Raw genomic sequence first — 19,965 nt, 5'->3', positions numbered from 1 at the left:
AGAAATTGTGTTTGCTCTGAGACACAAAATACAGATCATTAAATAATAATTAAAAAAAACCCACACAATTACAATAATCTTATGTCACATCACTCTCGTACGGCTTCCCCGGCCCAACTAGCATTCAGTGCCCGAATGGCAGCTGTATAGAAGATGTTGCGAAACCTATTAGTACGAGAAGTGATGGGCCGGTATCGTCTACCGCTACGTAACATCTCAAATACATTATGCATGGGATGGCTTGAATCATGGAGGATTTTCCTCCATGCTTGAATCTAGCATGCAATATACAATGCGTTTTCTTAATTAAACGCTTCCCGAATATTTCAACTTGAGAGTTATTTATATACAGCGGAAATTTATTTAACTTATTTTTTCTAAAGTCGACAACAATTTCCTTGGTTTTATTAACATTGACGCAATTTTCATCACATCGACGCAATTTTCATCGACGCAATGTTCATCACATCGACGCAATTTTCATTAGGCCTACATCGATACTATATTCATCGGCGCAATTTTCATCACATCGACGCAATTTTTATTGCATCGACGCGATTTTCATTTTATCATCGCCTAAACTTGCGTAAACGGCGTTCCATACCTAAATCTAGGACTAGTAGTGAACTGTAAAATAAGTATAAATAAATTATTCATAATAATTTTAATTTAATTAATTAATTAGAATAAACCTACCCAAAAACACGTGCCACTGTAAGTAGCAGTAAACTATGCATCCACAACGCGGATCATCCGATTCCGCATCTCATCACTACACTCGCGCACTTGGTAATAATCCACGTACTATACACCACTACCACATGTGCGTTTGCGACGTATGTTTAATTTACCTATTGCCTCCCCAACAAAAAATGGAATGATCCGTCACGCTCAGTTAGAGATGTCTAACTGAGAGTGACGTCGCATTTTAAACATTGCATTTAGACTACCGTACGTTTGAGGCGAAAATCAGACCTGTATTTTGAAAATTACACATAAACAGTACGTTTTAAGAAATCATACATAGTATTTTAAAATGTTCATTTGTATTTTAAAAATTACACAGTACGTTTTAAGAAATCAGACATAGTATTTTAAAATGTTCATTTGGTCAATTACACAGTACTTTTAAAATTTCCACTTGTATTTTTGCGTGACATTTTTGCTGCGCATGGCGCCTCATACACCACTCCGTACCACCACAATACAATAATCGTCTTTTCTGATCATCAAACCACTTTTGACAACAAAAAAACCAAGCCACAGGAGCCAGACACAGGATCGAGTGTGATATGGAACGCCGTTACTGCCTTCTTCGGCACTTTTACCATTACGTTCGGCACTTTTACCATTTCATATGGCTCTTTTGACCATTTCATACGGCTCTTTTACCATTTCACACGGCTCTTTCATCATTTCATACGATTCTTTCATCATTACGTTCGGTGCTTTCATCATTCAGTACTTTTACCTTTCGGCCCTTTTGACGTCTCAACAAATATGACCCTTGACATCGGGTCAAATGAGAAAATGTGACTGCTGCATGGAGCCTAGTCTAACTTTCTCAAACTTGCCCAAGTACACACGCGACATTGAGTCCGAGGCAGGTCGTTCCAATAGGTGAAAAATACGCGGTTAGGCATATAGAGACAGAGACAGTGTATAAAATATAGAATATATTCACACGAATCGAAAAAGTTTTGATTGGTTGAACAATTTTTCACCTATTGGTGGTGGTGGGGTACGGTGGAAACAACCTCCTGCCTTAGGACTTGGTGTGCCGCGCGTGTACTTGGGCAAGTTTGAGCAAGTTGGACTAGGCTCCATGCAGCAGTCACATTTTCTCAGTTGACCTGATGTCAAGGGTCATATTTGTTGAGACGTGAAAAGGGCCGAAAGGTAAAAGCACTGAATGATGAAAGCACTGACAGAACGTAAAATTAATGGTAAAAGGGTTAAATAGAAAAGCACCAAACGATGAAAGAGCCGTATGAAATGGTAAAAGAGCCATATGAAATGGTAAAAGAGCCATATGAAATGGTAAAAGTGCCGAACGTAATGGTAAAAGTGGTGAAAGAGCCGTAAATGGTGAAAGAGCCAGCCGAATGGTAAAAGAGCCAAAGAAGGCAGTGACGGCGTTCCATAGTGTGACGTGTTGTGTTTGTTGTATTTCTTTATTTCGTGTGACAGCAGGCTGATTTGACTACTAGAAGCAAGTGAGCCTGTGTTATTTTGATCCTTTAAACTGCAATTTCATATTATTACGAAATGAATATAACTTTTGATTTAAATGGTATGTGTACTTTATTCTCATTTTAGTTGATTAAAGTTAAAATTTATACAGATATATATTAAAGTAACTGCAAAAACTAGAGCGAGTGGTAGGCTAGTAGGCTAGCCTCTCTCTCAATATTAAAGAAGGATTTTTGGTCTCTAGAGAGGTCTAGATCGCCTAGCCAGTGAGAGCTGGTGTCCAGTGCATGTAGGGTAGCCGGGGCGGGCCTAGGCCTAGCCTATCACTTTTTAATATTACATTTGTTATAGATATTTTCTAGGCATGGCCTTGTAAATAAACTAGTCTAGGCCTAATTAAAAATTAATTTATTTCTGAATTTAAAACAATTTAAAAAAAAAGTGAGTTGTGTTGTAATTTGGTTGAGTGCAAAAATAATTGCGGCTGCCTCTCAGGTGCAGGCAGATCGCTAGGTGATGTCTTGACGAGAACCCCTGCGAGAGAAGGCAGCGCAACATCTCCTGGAAACCAATCAGATATTGAGTAGTCAAGACCAATTTCCCCGAGCACCCGGGTAGTGCTGGAGCGCACCAAGGCCTTCAGTCGGGAGAGTTGGCCAGAAGGCATGTCTTTCTTTGGTGTACCCCAATCCTCACATCGTACCCGTCTCGCCAAAGGCAATGTATCTCCTCTATACAGCCTATATGGCCTCAGATCTCCCCATGATTTCTGTAGCATTTTTTTGCAGCAGGTACAGCTTGGTCTGCATCTTGTGGGGTGCTGCACCCACACATGCCTCCACATGTTATGTACCGCAAGGTAGTCACATCCTGGATACACACACAGATTTTTCCTCTGTGGTTATTGGTCAGATGTTGCTGCGATTGATGGCTTGTGCTCTGGTACCGGGCCAATGGCAGTCTCCACTCTGACAACGTCTTCACTGACCTCCGCAGTTAGTATAGTGGTGGTACAGTACAGCGTTGAGCAGTCGCTAGTCGCTTGTTGAGCAGTCAGTTTCTTCTTGCTCCTCCAAGGACCACCACTTCCCATCAACCTGCTGCTGCGTCAACCTGATATTGGTTGTGCTAATCTCCATAGGTGGATTTGGATCTACATTTCTATTTACAGATTGTGGATCTGTAAAACTTTACATAAAGAACTAAACAATTCGGTTTCGATGTTCAACTACAGTACCATCATGGTGTACTTGCTGAGATCCTCCATCCAATGAGCTAGCTGCCCTTGAGAATCCTTGAAATTCAGGAACTAAGTCAGACTGCGGTGGTTGGTTCTTACACAAAAAGGCCAGCAACTACTTACGGGTTGTGCAGTAGTTACATTGTTCAGCGGTGAGCCGGATGCTACTGTAGGCGATTTCTTGTTTCTTATCCTCTTGCACCTGCAGCAGTTCACCACCGATGGCGTGATCTGGTACATCCACATCCAGTATGAATTCATCACTTGTGTTCGGTCATGTCAAGTCAAGAGGTTGAACCACTGCATTCTTGAGAGTTTCAAAAGCGACCTGCTGGTCCTCTCTAAATTGGGCTCCCTTCTCAGTCAGACGGTACAACAGGTTTTAGTTTAAAGTTGCCATTCCTAAATCTACCCAGGACATTGGTTAAGTTATTTAGATGGTCTTCAAAGGTTTTGCCCAGCACGACGATATTGTCAAGGAATGCTACAATGTCCCATACCAACCCCCGTAGTACTAACCCCATGGCACAGGAGAATGTAACCGGTCAGTTGGATAGGCCAAACACTAACAGCATTTTGACGAATTCATACAGTTCATTTTTGTCCAGAATAGGGAAGTGCTGTGTCCAATATAGAGAAACTGTCCCAATTGTCCAAAATGGGGACATTTTTGTCCAGAATAGAGAAGTGCTGTGTCCAAAATAGAGAAACTTTCCAATATAGAGAAATTCGATTTGTGCAAAATGGGGACATTTCTGTCCGGAATAGAGAAGTGCTGTGTCCAATATAGAGAAACTGTCCAATAGAGAAATCCGATTTGTCCAAAATGGGGAAATTTCCTAGTGCTCATCGCCCAGCAGCTCGTTGCACTAATATATGTTTTAATCTTTTCCACAAGACATACCGGGGAGTGTAATCTGCAACCCGATCCGACGAGTGGCTGACTTGAAAGCTCTGTTCAACCTTGTAGAATGCATCTCACTTGCTGTCCGGTTCGTGGTGTCTCTTTAGTGTGGACATGGATTAAGAAATAGAAGGATAAGCATCGCCGTTGACATTAAACGATTTTCCAACGTGCTTGTCTATACTAAAGCACTGCTGACAATCAAGAAAACACGCTCTCTAACCGCGGCCCTCTATAGAACGCTGCGAATCAACTGTTACATTTTTTGAGAACAAAACGTAGCCATGTAGACATGTCTGCGTCGATGATTAATTGACCTCAACAATATATTGTTGAACAATTCTGTTTTAATTTCATCACAATCGGACTACGAAAAGTATACTTTCTTACGACCGGTAATTTTAAGTAGTTGGTAATATTAATAAAATATGCAATTTTTATATTTGAATTATCATATTGGTCTGTCACCTCCTGCCATTCAAAATTGCGTTAATCTATAGAATATTAAATTATGCATTTGACCATGTATGTTTTTACCGTGTCTTGTGGTCTCAAGTACAACAAACATGTTTTTAATATATGGCTAAGCAGTGGTTTCATAAATCTCCTTAATTATCGATGTGGTTATTTCATCCACATCACATCCAATCACCAGGCCTAATTGTATGAAAACTGCGATCCCTGATCCGGAATTGGCTGGCTATGTATAGTTGCGATACGTCACCACTGACTCTACTACTCTCTAGCGTTCGTTTCGTTTTGAAAAGTAGACTCAAGGGAAACAAGCATAAAAGTACCTTTTGTCTATTACTGTATCATTATTTCCACACAAAGTAGACAACGATGAGTATATAGATCATGTTTACACGCTGTAGCTACTACACTTAAGATTAGCCTGCCAATAGGCATACTGTACCTACCTATAGGCCTATATCAATGTTGGCAAATCATAGGGTTTTCTAGTAAGCCTAGAAGACCTGGGCCTAGTATCCTTACTGATTTTGTAATTGTACATGTAGGTTGAGACAACAACTAGTTGTTGTCTCAGATGTAGGGCTACTACAGGTCATAAAATGCTACTTTAAGGTCATAAAAACATTAGCGTAGATCAATCGCAAACATGGCAAAATTAATGTTTTTTTAACCCAAAGGGTACTACAATTTACAAACAATTTGTATTTAATCTTGTAATTACATTTATTAATAATCTTGTAATATTTCTGGGAGATGGTTTAATTTGAATTCAGAAAAGTAATATTAAATACTGTACGTCGCATAAAGTTTTGATCGTCGCCATAGCAGCTAGCGTTAAAAATATAAAATATTAATCGCGCCAGCAATATAAGAGCGCGCGAAAGCATAGCCAACAAGGTTAAAGGTTGTTGATCATGTGCAGTAAAAAATATATTAGGCATGCGACCGTTTCGTTGTTAACGACGGTTAATTAAACTGTGTTTATTTTGTAACATTGTGGGCGGTCCGCGCTCTGTCGGCTAGAGTCATGGAAGTTTTGATCTCAAACTGATGCATATCCTTCTATTCCTTAATCCATGGTGTGGAATACGTAAGGCAAATATCTATATCTAGTGTGTACCTGGTATAGCGGTAAGCGTTATCCGTGGTCACTAGTCAAAACCAATTTTAAAAAAAACGCTGCTCTCTTCGTTAGTGACGCACATTACATTGGGTCACGCGGTAGGCTAAACCATTATCAGGAGGGGTATTTCACTACTGAAGGACCTCTTACTAAAAGGCCTAGGCCTAGTAATAGTTATTTATAATAATGCTGGTAATTTTTATTCTCCATTTAGGTTGTTCAAATATTATATATTTGTTATTATAATTAACATGTCTATGTTTCTTCTAGAGTAACAGTGACAAATTAAAAGCATGAGTGTGGGTCCGCTGGTGGTAGAGATTATCTGCATCTTCGTGTTGTCGGCTTACTTATTACATAAGTATGGTAACTGGAGGAAACAGCATCCACTTGTTACCATCATCACTTTTATCTCTTGGTACTTTTCATTGATTATAATCTTTCTCATTCCACTTGATGTTTCAGCGGTAAGTGTTAATTAAAAATGTACGTAAAAAAAACAAATAAATGAAAGCACTGAGAAACTAAGTGTAGTACTTAGCAAAATATATCAAGGAAAACTATATTCGGAGAGAGAGGGCTCACTACTTGGTATTAATGTTAAAAAACTTCATTCACCCAGGATACAAATTATATTAAAGCTGACCCTAGTACATATTAAAATTCTTTTAGATTAATTTAAATTGTAGTACATTATCTAGGCAAGTTAAATTATTGCAAAAAAAACACAGTTATAGTAATATGTTACTTCTGCAGCAAATTTGTTATTTTATATATTGATTGTTATGTTTATTACTTAGACATTTTATCAGCAATGCAAAGCTGATCATGACTCTACCAAAAACAGTCCGTCCATGCCAGTGGAGGATGAAAGAACTACAACAACTTCAGCAGCAGCAATCATTAGCACAATGGTGACGAACAATTCTGATGACTATGATGCGAATGCAACTCATAGGCGATCCGTCAGAGATGCTGTAAACTGTCAGGAACCCTGGAGCTATGTTCCTGATATTCTACCTATTATATGGAAGATTGTTTATTGGACAACATTTCTATTAACATGGTGATTTAGAATGTTTAATCTATATTTCTTTATAATACCATCACCGCACTCTGTGTGTTCCAACTTGCAGGTTGCCGTCTTTCAGATGAGATGTTAAGCCATTGGTTTCGTATGCAACATGGCTCATGTACACGTTAAAGAACACAAAAAAAAGAGTAGGGGATCGTCTTCCGGTGTACTGCCCAATTCACCACCAGAAGGATCCCACTGGAAACAAGTCTACGGACTATAGTGGGCTATCCTTGGTGTGTAACAAAAATAACAACAACATTCAAAGCCTGCAGTTATAACACTTAACTTTAGATACAAGATGATACTTTACAATTAGCCCATTGCGATGATAATAATAAGTGATGGTTTGCCCATTTAGTGGTTGTTGCTATGTCATGCAAAGAGCTTGTATGGCGCTTTACATTGTCATACATTTAGCTCTGATGGGAGAGGGGTCATTATCACTTAACAAGGACTGTATTTAATTGGTGTCAATTTTATTTCATTCATCTGATTTTTTAAATATTTTCATTATAGGGCTGTTATACCTTTGCTTAAATCCTATGCTAGTGCTGGTGATTTTACTGTACGGGGAAAGTTAAAATCAGCGTTTATAGAGAATCTCATTTGGTATGGTAGCTATTTAGTCATATTTGGTGCTCTCCTCATCTATGTAATTGTTTCACCAAAATTAAACATAGATGCGTAAGTATAATTGCTTTACATTTATTTTAGATATCTTACAGTATGGTCAATAAACATTTTTATTTAAATAAGAATGATCTAGAAAGATTAGAACCCACGATCTTGTGTTTGCAGGACAAACATCTTTCAATCACCACACCACATTCTGAGATTTTTAAAAATACAGTAGTTCCCTCTATGTTTTAAAACAATTATAGCACCCTCTATGTTTTGGTCTGATATTTAATTGGTTATCCGCATTGACTTATTGTCAGGATCTTTTTTTTTTTCCATATTCTTCTTTCCACGAATTTTGTTCGCAGCGTATCTCTAATTCTGGCCAACATAAGATTGTATTAACTTTGTCATAAGATTGACCTGTAGCTGTAGATGTGCAAGAAACTTTGTTATATGACTTTAGAGTCGCACAGCGTAAGTTACGCGCAATTTTATGAATTTCGCGTATTTAACATAAATTGAAAACTACAAAACAAATTAAATTGAAACTTGGCAAAAGTGTAATTTATATCATGCGCTAACTTTCTGTGGCATGTTTCACAGAAAGTTATGCACGTTTAAAATTTCAAAATGCGAAAAATCAAGTACTACGCGTTTCATGTCATTTTAAGCATGTAAAAATGTCCATGAGCGTGCACATTTTTATGCGCGTGATGCGCACGTAGCGCTAAGAGCCTGAATTATGTTTTTCTAGCCTTTTCTAGTAATTTTACCAACTTTTAAACAATTTCAAATTAAAATTACGTCATACGAGCACTTCGAATTGGACAATTTGCGCACGTTTTTGATGAGAAAACTAAAAAAATCGTCAAAAGTATGCCTTTTTTTAAACAGTCATAGTTTCTAAACTACATGGTGACCTTAATTTTTTTTTACATATTCTGGAAGTTGATGAGTTGTAGATATCGGATCATGCATCAATATGGCTAATTTGACATTGTGACGTCATCGTATGGCCACTCGAATATAAAATATAGGATTTTTGTCTCTTTCGTCGTCTCTCATCACATTTAATAGAGCGCATCTCCACTTATCCGTATTCCATTTTCCCCCATATTTTTATATTGTCTAGGTCAATCAATTATCTTTCTCATAATTTACCATTTTAATTTATTTTCATCATTCCAATAAATTTCAATATGTTATAGCTCTTCAGAATGAAAAGTGATACTCATGATTAAAACGTTTTCTGGAAGCTGTTGAATTGTAGATACGAATTCATGTACAAATTATGCACATCAGATGGTATGACGTCATCATTTGGCCAATTCAATTATAAAAGTCGTAATTTCATATTTTGCGTCATAGTTCATGACATTTAAAAGAGCGCGCTTCCATATTCTACGTATCCAAATTTATTCAACCCGTTGATATGTTGTTGCTCAGATAATTTCCTTCCAAAATTGCTATCTACGTGTTTCATTTTGATGACATCATCATGGTAAAAATTGGATGAAAAGGCAGGTCCCGTTATTTTCACCTATTCTGCACTGTATGTAGTACGTATACAGTATATAGTGTATACTGTATATACTTAGACGTGACACAAAATAGAGAGCACACTAACATTTTTTCAACGGCATAATTGTTTTTCTGTGCGCAATATTCTAACGTATGACGTGCATGTGGCGTTTGCGATGCAGATAACCTAACTCGTCCATAGTGGTTTTTTCAAGTTGGGACATCTGCATCTTGGTGTTCTATGTGATACAATACTATAAATAACAATATTCTTTCTATTCTATGTTTGTTTTAGAGCCCAATTACAAGTTATTGGAATAACTGCAAGCAATACTTGGGGATTATTGTTGCTGGTTCTTCTGTTAGGGTATGGCTTGGTTGAAGTACCTAGGAAATACTGGGCAGAATCAAGTAAAAGCTACTTACTGAACCATACTTATTTTCAAGTTGCGAAGCTTAGCACAGAAAAATCTGAAGCTGATGAAGAACTGGAAGATATTCTTGAGGTAAAAATATTGAGTTGAATTTTGGGGTTTTTGAGTTTGTTTTCTTGTAATACTTAACGTAATTTATATCTATGCTTTTTAAATAAAGTTCCTAAACCATCATTACATAATAATTTGTGGTATTAGCATAAAACAAACACTGAAATATACGATATAACAACACCAATTTCATCCACCATAGAGCCAAATTTGCAGGTCACGGCTATCGAACAAAAGATCAGGTTATCTCTAATGTAATCTATTTGGGGTTTCCTTGGCTTTTTGCAGGAAGAGAACCAATGAACTATGTTTAATCTGTTGAAATAAGGTTTAATAATAACATTTATATTATCAATAAATGTTTTTAATTCAGTGTTTTTAGGACATAACAAGTTAGTTATGTCAGAAGACATTCTTGATAGGAAACAAAGAACAATTCAATATTTTTTAATTTCAAAATAATGATATTAATAGTTAAATTTATTTTCTCGAAGGATATAAGAAAAGCCTCTGATGTCATTCGTTATAACCATCCTCTACGTAAACATGTAAACACCATTATAGAGAAATGTCCTGATGCCTTCCAAGACTCTCTAAGCAAGCACCTGGATGACTTCCAAGAGTATGATGACAGAAGGGCAATCCAGATGCCATCAGAGAAAGATCTTGTGAAGTTGCACCAGAAAGTCATTGCTGCAATTTTAAGCCAACGTAGGACAGAAACCCAGTGGAACTTGATGGTGGAAAAAGCTTGTAAACTTGAAGACATACAACAGAATGAAATATGTGCCTCAAGGTTCACCTTTTTAAACATTAATATATTAATAAGGCATGTGGCGCAGTGTTTTGAACTGATCTTGAGGTCATGTGTTTGAATCCAATGCTCGCCGCATTGCCTGTATCCGTAGGCAAGACACTTTACTTAAATTTTCCTCTCTCCACCCAGGTGTACAAATGGGTACCTGGTAAGGTCAAGACACAACTTTGCATTGATTACTAGCTGCATTCATTATTATTAATTAATTTCCAGTATTATTGGGTGGTTAAGGTTTTCTTAGTGCCTGCATATTTAAATTAAATCTAAACTCTATACAAATTAAAGAGGATGGGATATCACTAAAATGTTGCTTGCTTCCTTTAGGCAAGCTACTATACTCTCTTTGCCTCGTCCTTTGGATGAGATGTAAAGACATCAATTCAATTTATTTTTAGTCATCTCCCACTCTCCCAATAAATTGCAATTTTCTCCCAATATTTTGGATAATTTTTTTATTTTTGTCAATTTAATTATTTTTTTCAAAATAATGTGTTTTCTTTTAAAGAGAGTTCCATCATTCGCTGCAGCCACAATATACAGGATGGGCTACTCACATCTGCACACCAAAAGTCGAATGGTACTGGAAAATAGTGGTTGAACCTGTTTGTCTCAAGGTTTTAGCCGTTGTCTTGGTCATTTTCTCCTTCATGGTCATTTGGTCAGAAGTGACATTTTTCAGTAAAAACCCAGTGTTGTCTTTGTTTGCTGTTTTTATCAACATCGCAAAACAGAATTATCACTATATTTATATTGAGGTAAAATTTCACATTTTTCTGTCACAATTGGAGCTCCTGAAACATGAAGCTACCTACATTTAATTTCTAAACGCTCTCTGTATAGAATTATGAATTCATTTAAAGTCACAATCAAGCTTTATAATGTGATTTATTTATAAGCTCATTTTCCAACCAAACTCATTTATGCTCTTAGTAGAGAAAAAATGTTAGTTTGCCGTGTAAAGGCTAATTTACACAGATGAGCTGTAACGGTAAGCGGAAAACAGTGTAGCTTGTCCCACATAGAATCTGTATCTACTGTATCCTGGTCATAAGGAATAACATACTGTAGATGCTATATTTTTATTACCGTTACTGTTAGTCTGTGTAATATGTCCTTGAGCCTTGTCCACACACACAATGTATTTCTCAATAGTTTTTTTCAATTTTTTAACAGCTGGCTTGTTGCATTATCATCACATATTTATGTGTCTGTTCCTACTACACTGTTTTCAAGATAAGAATCTTCAATTTCTACTACCTAGCTCCTCACCATCAGACAGATGAAAATAGCCTCCTCTTTTGTGGAATGTATGTAGTGAATTCAGTTCCTGTGTTAATATGTCCTCTTTAATCTTCCCTTATGTAAATTGAGTACACCACAATTTAAATAGGAAAGCACGTAATCCAGTTCCCCTTTGGTAATAATCTAATATGCAATAGATACTGAATTATTTAAAATAAACATAATTTGGGTTTAGAAAATTACATTTGCAAAAAATCAAATAAATAAGTACTGTCAAATTAATTAAAAACCTTCTAAAGCTTTTTTATTCTCTTTCGTGTAGAATATTGATTGCTCACATCACTAGCTTTGGTAAAAGATATGATAAAACTATTCAAATATTAATCCATTATTTTTTATGTTAGTACCAAATCCAGTTCCCCTTTGGCAATAATCTCAACTATGCAATAGATACTGAATCACCTAAAATAAACATAATTTAGGTTTAGAAAATTACATTTCCAAAAATCAAATAAGTACTGTAAAATTAAATAAAAACCCCCCAAAGTTTTTTCATTTTCTTTTGTATATAAGATATGAATTTTTCATTAAAAAGCATGATAAACATGATAATCAAATATTAATCTATTATTTAGGATGTTGTGTCGCTTGACTCCTCCATTATGTCTCAACTTCCTTGGCCTTATTCATCTTGATGGGCATGTAACAGGAGAAAATAACATGATAGAAACATCTTACACATCAGTGAGTTTTTTCCTTTTATCTATATTTTAATCCACATACATTAAACTTGTAGCCAGATCTGGGGTTAGGGTTAGGGGCAGGGGTGTTGTGATGTGATGATATGTTTAACCCAGCTTTTGACAATTTGTGCTCTTTTTGTGGGAAAAAAATCCCTTTTGTAGATAGAAACACACCCCCCCCCCCCCCCCCCCACCCTTTCTGTATAATACAAGCTGGTACACCAAACTTAAGAACTGTATAACGTGATGTCCACTTGTGTAAGTATTAAATGTACTGTTTTGTAAATTTTTCATATATCTGATTTAACTAAAAAAACTGAATAACTAATTACCGAATAACTTGTTTTTACAGATAATGGGCCGACATCTTGATGTACTACCTCTTCTTGAGAATGGCTTTTACATTTACTACCCAATCACAATATTGCTTTTGTGTATTGCTACATTTTTCAACTTAGGAGGGCGCTGTTTATCTTGTCTCGGCTTTCAGCAATTTGTGGGTGAAGGAGATATGACGACTGATTACGTTTCTGAGGGTCGAGAGTTAATCAAAAGAGGTATAAAATTAATCTTTATTTTAGACTTTATTTAGTTAGGTTTTTTTTTAACTGTTTGCAGTGCTGCTGGAGAAAAGTTTTTCCAGTTCCAGTTATTTTTTATATTGTTATGTTGTTGATTTTATAGAACGACGTAAACAGAGAAGATCATTAGATGGTGAGCTGAGGCGAAAAAATTTCCAAGAAAAATACCAACAAAAAGCAGATAATTACACACGTAGACCTAGAGCCCCAGGCAGTGACAGTGATACAAGTAGGGGCAGTGTCGGCTCATTTTCAAATAAAGGTAACGTTTTTATCCTTATTACTTATTAATAATTAACAAAATTCAAAGTGGTAGGTAGGGTCTAGTTTCATCTTGGAAGGGCCAACTATTAAGAAACTTCAATGTTTAATCAGGCACTGTAACCATTTGCTTTTTATATACATTTCTTTCTTTCTTTTTTACCCAAAAATAAGTTATAAACATTGTAAACATAAATAAACTAAAATATAGTTCAGCCCTAAACATTGAAGAATAAATATTTAAATAAGGGCAAGCTTTCTAAACTGGTCTTTCACACACCTGTTCCAACAGTCTCGCTGAAAATCAAATTGAACATAATTGTTTTAGTTTAATGACGCACCAATCGATATGTGCATTGATGTTCGATTCTTGCACCTGTACCATGCCGGTGCAGATGTTAAAGATATTTTATATCATGAGATTACCTGTTAATAATTTTAAATTTATTGAATTCAGCAAAATATTCAAGAATGCCAAAATGTGACGACCATGTGGAACTTTTACGACAGGACGAACCGATTGACTTCAATGAGGAAACAGTTGCCGAATTCACAGACGAGCTTAGTGGGTACTCATCGGGAGGTGGTAAAAATGAACGATCAAATGGTGTTGGTCGTTACAGTCATAAAAGCAAACCACGTGGAATATTTGATGATATCTAAAGCTCTGTCTTCACTATCAACTAGTTTGACAAAAAAAATGTGATGTGCCCAAAATTGGTGGTGATATGTCGAAAAATGGTAGTGAGATGACATCAACATGTCCATATATGAGCACATTTTTTGTCACATAAAGTTTGCTAGTGTAGACAGAGCTTTGAAAATTCAAACGATGATATTTGAAGACATTTGAGCTTAGCCTCTGGGTATTGGTACATCACATACTCCAGTTGTATGTGAGAAAAGACAGTAAGTGCCATAATTTTGTTGAAAAACAGTATAGAAGTGTTTAAATTATTTGTACATTTTTACTTTGTTAAGAAGCATATAAACAAATAACATATAAACTATAATATTTTTAAGGGGTTAAATGAATACGGAGATTTTTTAAATTAATAATAATGAATATGTAGGAATGTATTCCTTGCCAGCTCACAAAGACATAATTATAAGCTTAGGAAATCATGATTCGAACCCAAACTTTACTGTGACATATGAGCAATATAATATACGTCAACACAGTCTTGTAGAATAACACCAAATATTGGTGAAATAATCTATCGTGTTTAGAGAAAGTTAAATAATAATTACTTGCATTTTATGCATCAATGCACAGTTTTATCAGTAATAATTATATTAATGTTTGAAATTATTAAATAAATCCCTCCTTTAGATTCATTCAAATAATAATATATTTAAAATAAGATATTTTTTTCAAGTATTTCTTTTTATTATTGAATTACAATTTGCCATGTTAAGTTACTTTTAAGATTACAGTACATGCATTTAAATCACAGAATTATTACATAAAGTTTAACATTAATGTTTACTGCCAAAGATTAGCTAGTTCCAAGGTTGCCACAAATCGAAAAACTCCCTATTCTATCATTTTCTGCAGTGCTGGTTTTATTTTTTTTTCGGTGGTAAAATCGCTTTTTCTTTAACTGGTGCTAGCTAAGTTTATCAATTGTTTTAAAAACACATGAATTCAACAATACTTATGTCTTATCTCATGATTAAAAAAAAACGGATTCATGAAGTAATTTTTAATTCTTTAAAATTGATACTACAAGTTATTTACATTTTAAATATTCATTTAGATAAATACAGTGTACTGTACGGTATCTCATTTAGTGCAATTTTTTCGCATTGTTTTTGATTCACTACGTTTAAGTACTGTACTGTATATAATATACTGTAGATGTAATGTATATGAAATGTATTACACAATTGTATAATGCAGACATCAATTACAGTGCTACATGATTTAAATTAAGAATTATACTGCTAGAATTAGTATAGTGTAGATATTCCAATCATGTTTGTTATTCAACTCATGTTATTATTCCATATACGGTTATGTACTTAAGATGAAGTTATCTGTCTCACATTATTTAATTATCAGAAGAAATAATTTTAAAGATAATTATAATTATTTTAAATTTTTAATTCATACAGTGAGCAACTTGCCAGTAATACAGGATGGTTTATTATTACATAAAAGTTAGTCAAATGTTATAAAATTATGAAATTATATATTGTTGAAGTAAAACCCATCCTTCAGGAATCCATATTTAGGGCACACCCCTATTAAGGCGACATCTTCCTCCAAACAATTAATGAGGTGTAATTTATTTTTGGCCAACCCATACCCCTATTCAGACCAAAGTTGTCCCCTTAAGGCCAATGTACACAGATAATAATAATATACAATCTATGTTATTCCTTATGACCATTTACGTACATACACCGCGGAGCGGACGGGCAGTTTCCGCCCAGGATAGATACAGATCGTACGTGGGGAAAGCTACACGGTTTACCGTTACCGTTCGTCTGTGTAAATTGGCCCTTTATCCTGGCTTTACTGTATATTATAGGCCAATGTCAACGAAGTAGGATAACATTGATTTCTATTACATTATTAATTTTGTAATATGATTCCATAAATTTAAGTCAGATCTGTGCTTGAATAAGAGAGACAAACCTTGAAACATATATATTTATTTAGAAAATATAGTTTGCAATAAACATAATATATATCATGAGGTTTATAAGAAATAAAGTTTGCATATAGAAAGAGATAAACTATTAATACAGACCTAGAGGAGGCTTAGAATCTTTGCAGACTAATGGTGCTGATAGTGTTGGGATTAGATTTCATATTGCAATTATAAGACCACCCTACCCTAGAGATTCATTTAGGGCTTAAGGATAAGACCAGGCATTTTCACTCCTGAGGACGATCAAAGTATATTGATCGAAACGTCGAGAAACTCAACAGTTCTTTTCAGAACTAATACACGTGGTGTACCGCAAACTTTATATCAAGACCAGGCTTAATACCTTTATTGCAATCCGCCCCTGTATATGAACATTGCGGATAATCTGTGGTCTGAACTATCGAACTTGCTTAGCAAAAAACCCCAAAAAACATTAACTTTGTTTTAAATTAATGAGTCAGTTTTCTAAATCTTGACTACTAAAAGATAAATACAGTATTGTATGAATCACTTATACTAGTACACTACCTATTTAGATAATATATCGTACTGTAATAACATAACTAATCATTTTGATAATGTGCAATATTCTAAATCAAATCATTCCTAATTCGTAATAGGCAGCGAGGATGAAGTTAATGAATTGAATATAAAAGTAATTTTAATTTGATTTCAATTAAATGTATACTATTTGTTTGGTGACCTTGAGGACGTTGCGTTTTACTTATGTGAAAGTAGTTGTGGTACTTAACTAACTAAACTAAAGCTCTGTCTAAACTATCAAATTAGTTTGACAAAAAAGTGAGATGTGCCCAAATATGGTAATAACATGACGTCATATATGGGCTTGTCGCATCAAGTTTGATAGTGTAGAGAGAGCTTTATAATACATCATAAAACAAAGTTTGCACACCATACAGAGAATCTATAAATTCTCTACACAAGCGTTTGTGTCGTGTTTATGTAAAACGCGTTTAGTACGGTATCGGGAAAGAGTTGGATCATAAGTAAACAAGTTTTATGTCGAGTGTATTGTGCAAAAGTAATTATATGTACTGTATATTGTGATTCTATCCTATGTAGAAGTAAACCATTATTACGTTGACCTAATCTAATTGATAGAAGTAATAGTTCTTTTTTTAGATTTGTTTTGAATTCTTATTAATGTACATCGAAATGGTATTGTACGAAGGGTACATTTTGACGTAATATTTATACACGTTTACAGTTTACTGGTATGTAGTATATGATACCAAGAAGGTTTTAATAAATTATAAACATAAATCGAATCGAGTACTTGTTTTGTGTTTGCATTGATAAGCGTCTATAAATATTAATAAACTATGTAATCAACTATACTGTATATTATAATATACTATATTCTTTTTAGAAAAGTTTTGCACCTATCAGAAATTGGATGGCATCGTCTACAGTGTCTGTTTGTTATCAAGATACGTCATTGTGGTCATTAACATCATCACTCGCCGTCCTCAAAATCGTCCACTTTATTCGAATATCCCACACCATCTACACATTCAACTTCGCTTTTATGAAATAAGGCACGATCTTTAATTTCTTCTACTTGTAAGGCATCGTCGGCGTTCTGCTGAGTGGTCTTCGTTTCGTGGTCAACAATCTGCATGGAATCATCCTCCTTTGTCTCGCCGTCCTCAACGCGTTGTATATAGAGCTCGTCTTTACAGGCGACTTCAGCGTTCTCTGTGATATCATCAACGTCGTCATTGCTTACCACATCAACATGGTCGTCTTCTTTTGATGGACACATCATCTCCACCTCGAATGCCGTGTTGTCAACACCTCCTGCTTCTCGTTCTTCTTTACATTCCTCTCCCTTGGCTTTGGCTTCTTCTCCTGTGGTTGGCTCTTCATTCAAATATTGAGGTAGTGGAGATGGTCCAAACCAACTTAGGAGAACCGGTAATAACACCAAACCATGAAACAAGCTGAATACGACAACTAATAAGAAAACCTATACAAAACCCCTTATATTAACGGATTGTTGTGAATCGTTAGTGTTTTAGATAGGCCTATTTAATTTGAAATATTGTAGTAATAATAATCAATATTTATACTCACTTTAAAGAACACTTGGTAAACGTAGGCATTTGACAGTGACATGAGAATGACAACAAGGAAAGTACTAAAGCCGCCATTGAATACAGCTGGACCAATATTTCGCATAGTATGACAAGTGCGTTCTGGTGAGAAAGTATGTATAAGAGGCTACTTAGAGGTACTTACATGATACGAAACTAAGCTCGTTCGTTTTAAAATTAATAGTGATTGATTAGACGCTAAATCTTGTTTTCCACTAGAAAGGACTCAACGCAAGAACATAAGTACATACGTGTAGTTTGACCAAGATTTCGACACGAGTTGTCGCTTGTGATTGGTCAACTCACTTATGTTGCGTGTACGCCCCTTGCGTTGCGTCCAAGAGCGAACCAAGCTTTAAGAGGCAAGTGTTTTATGACCAGGACTGAGATTGTAATTATTAAAGCATAATATATACTTTTGAATACTATAAAGGCCAATTTACACGACGAGCAGTAATGGTAAGCGGAAAACAGCGTAGCTTGTCCCACATAGAATCTGTATATCTGTCCTCGAAATGGTCATAAGGAATAACTTGGATTCTATATTTTTATTACCGTTACCGCTCGTCTGTGTAAATTGGTCGTATGAATGCACTAACTGACCATTTCTTGTTCCCGTCACAGTCATAAATGTATGAGCTATATGCGCTGCATAATCGACAGCAATGCCAACCGACAGTATAAATAACATGGTGACAATTACGTCAATTTTGATATCCCAGAAGTACATGAACCCAGACACATTGACCTTAAAAATAAAATAACGAAGAGTGAGGAGGAGAATCGTTTAGCAGAATCTATAACATTAATTTCGCTTATTCAGTTTAGCTAAACTTACCAACGTCAGTATGACAGAGAAGAAGACTAGAAGACTCGCGTTGACGTTTGCAAGAAGCAGTAAAACAACTACTAAGACGCACAGAGACGCTAGGCCTAAGTTCCTCCACAATTCCTTTTTAATTATCTATTCAGATGAAAGCTTATTATTAGCAAAATCACAAGAGCTTTATTAAAAAAAATGTTCATTTAAAAAGGACAAGTATATGTTAACAGTTATTAAATGATCATTTTGGACATGTTCATCTCAATGACATCAAAATAGTTCCGCATGGTTTCGCAAAATCAGTGTTTTGGAAAGTAAACATTAAATCACAAATACTTCCGTACATTTACCAATATTGTAGAACGATAAAAATTAGTAAATATTACCCTGTTTGTTTCATAGTATAAATATGGCTTAGAGAAGGCAAACGCTTCATTTTCGTACTTAAATCCTGCTCCGTCAATGATGTGTTGTATACTGGTTACTGCGTCTAATTCCTCCGCTGAACTGTCCAGTACAATGTGTTTGAAAGTGATACGCGAAGACTATTGAAAAACGAATGTTTAAAACAGATAATACGATTGATATCATCATCATCTATCTCATTGTCGAAAAGGTTGTGATCACCGTCGTCAGCACTCGTCATTTCTTCATCATTGCATATTCGTCTTTAGATTTTTAAAATATTGATATACTCATACTATTTGTTAACTACAGTAAGTTTCATAACTAACTTCAATACTTACGACATATTTTGAAGTTATTCTATCGAATACAACGTCATTTACATATCGTTTTCCGGTTGTTGAGTTCAGAAATTCATTAACCCAATCAAAAAATATTTCTTCAGTTTTTGGCCATTTCACATTCTTATCAAAATCGTCATAGTCTTCTTTATTAACTAGAATCCATTGTGCGTAACTTTGGTACCAGCTTGATACCGACAGTGGCGCAATAAATGCGTCTTTACGCGCGTTCACGTAAAGGTTATCGATGGCAGCTTGCTCGTAAAATAAACGAACGTTTGGCAAGTAAATGGCTGACTGTGATCCTCTTTCAGGAAAAAACTGTGTGGAAAAAGA

General features: G+C 35.4%; 1 protein-coding gene across 1 annotated transcript; it reads left to right on the top strand.

The window, feature by feature from the left end:
- Window positions 1-2,219: 2,219 nt before the first annotated feature.
- LOC144844293 (G-protein coupled receptor-associated protein LMBRD2B-like) lies at window positions 2,220-17,128 on the top strand. The gene is made up of 12 exons (XM_078701135.1): window positions 2,220-2,293; window positions 6,207-6,401; window positions 6,735-7,000; window positions 7,529-7,696; window positions 9,450-9,660; window positions 10,134-10,435; window positions 10,962-11,211; window positions 11,630-11,763; window positions 12,334-12,442; window positions 12,794-12,998; window positions 13,126-13,284; window positions 13,741-17,128. Exons 2-12 carry the CDS (start codon window positions 6,228-6,230, stop codon window positions 13,944-13,946), a joined length of 2,184 nt encoding a protein of 727 aa, XP_078557261.1. The 5' UTR covers window positions 2,220-2,293; window positions 6,207-6,227; the 3' UTR covers window positions 13,947-17,128.
- The last annotated feature ends 2,837 nt before the right edge of the window (window positions 17,129-19,965 follow it).

The sequence above is a fragment of the Antedon bifida genome, chromosome 6, assembly GCF_963402885.1.
Source record: "Antedon bifida chromosome 6, ecAntBifi1.1, whole genome shotgun sequence".
NCBI classification, from domain to species: Eukaryota; Metazoa; Echinodermata; class Crinoidea; order Comatulida; family Antedonidae; genus Antedon; species Antedon bifida.
The sequence above is the reverse complement of the archived record's forward strand: the minus strand, read 5'-3'. Positions and strand labels throughout refer to the sequence as shown.

Bases quoted from the DNA above. Each gene is read 5' to 3' on its own strand.
- LOC144844293 (XM_078701135.1), top strand. From the start codon at position 6,228: ATGAGTGTGGGTCCGCTGGTGGTAGAGATTATCTGCATCTTCGTGTTG. The intron at 10,436-10,961 runs GTTCACCTTTTT...TTTCTTTTAAAG, and splicing joins AATGAAATATGTGCCTCAAG to AGAGTTCCATCATTCGCTGC. The intron at 12,999-13,125 runs GTATAAAATTAA...TTGATTTTATAG, and splicing joins TCGAGAGTTAATCAAAAGAG to AACGACGTAAACAGAGAAGA.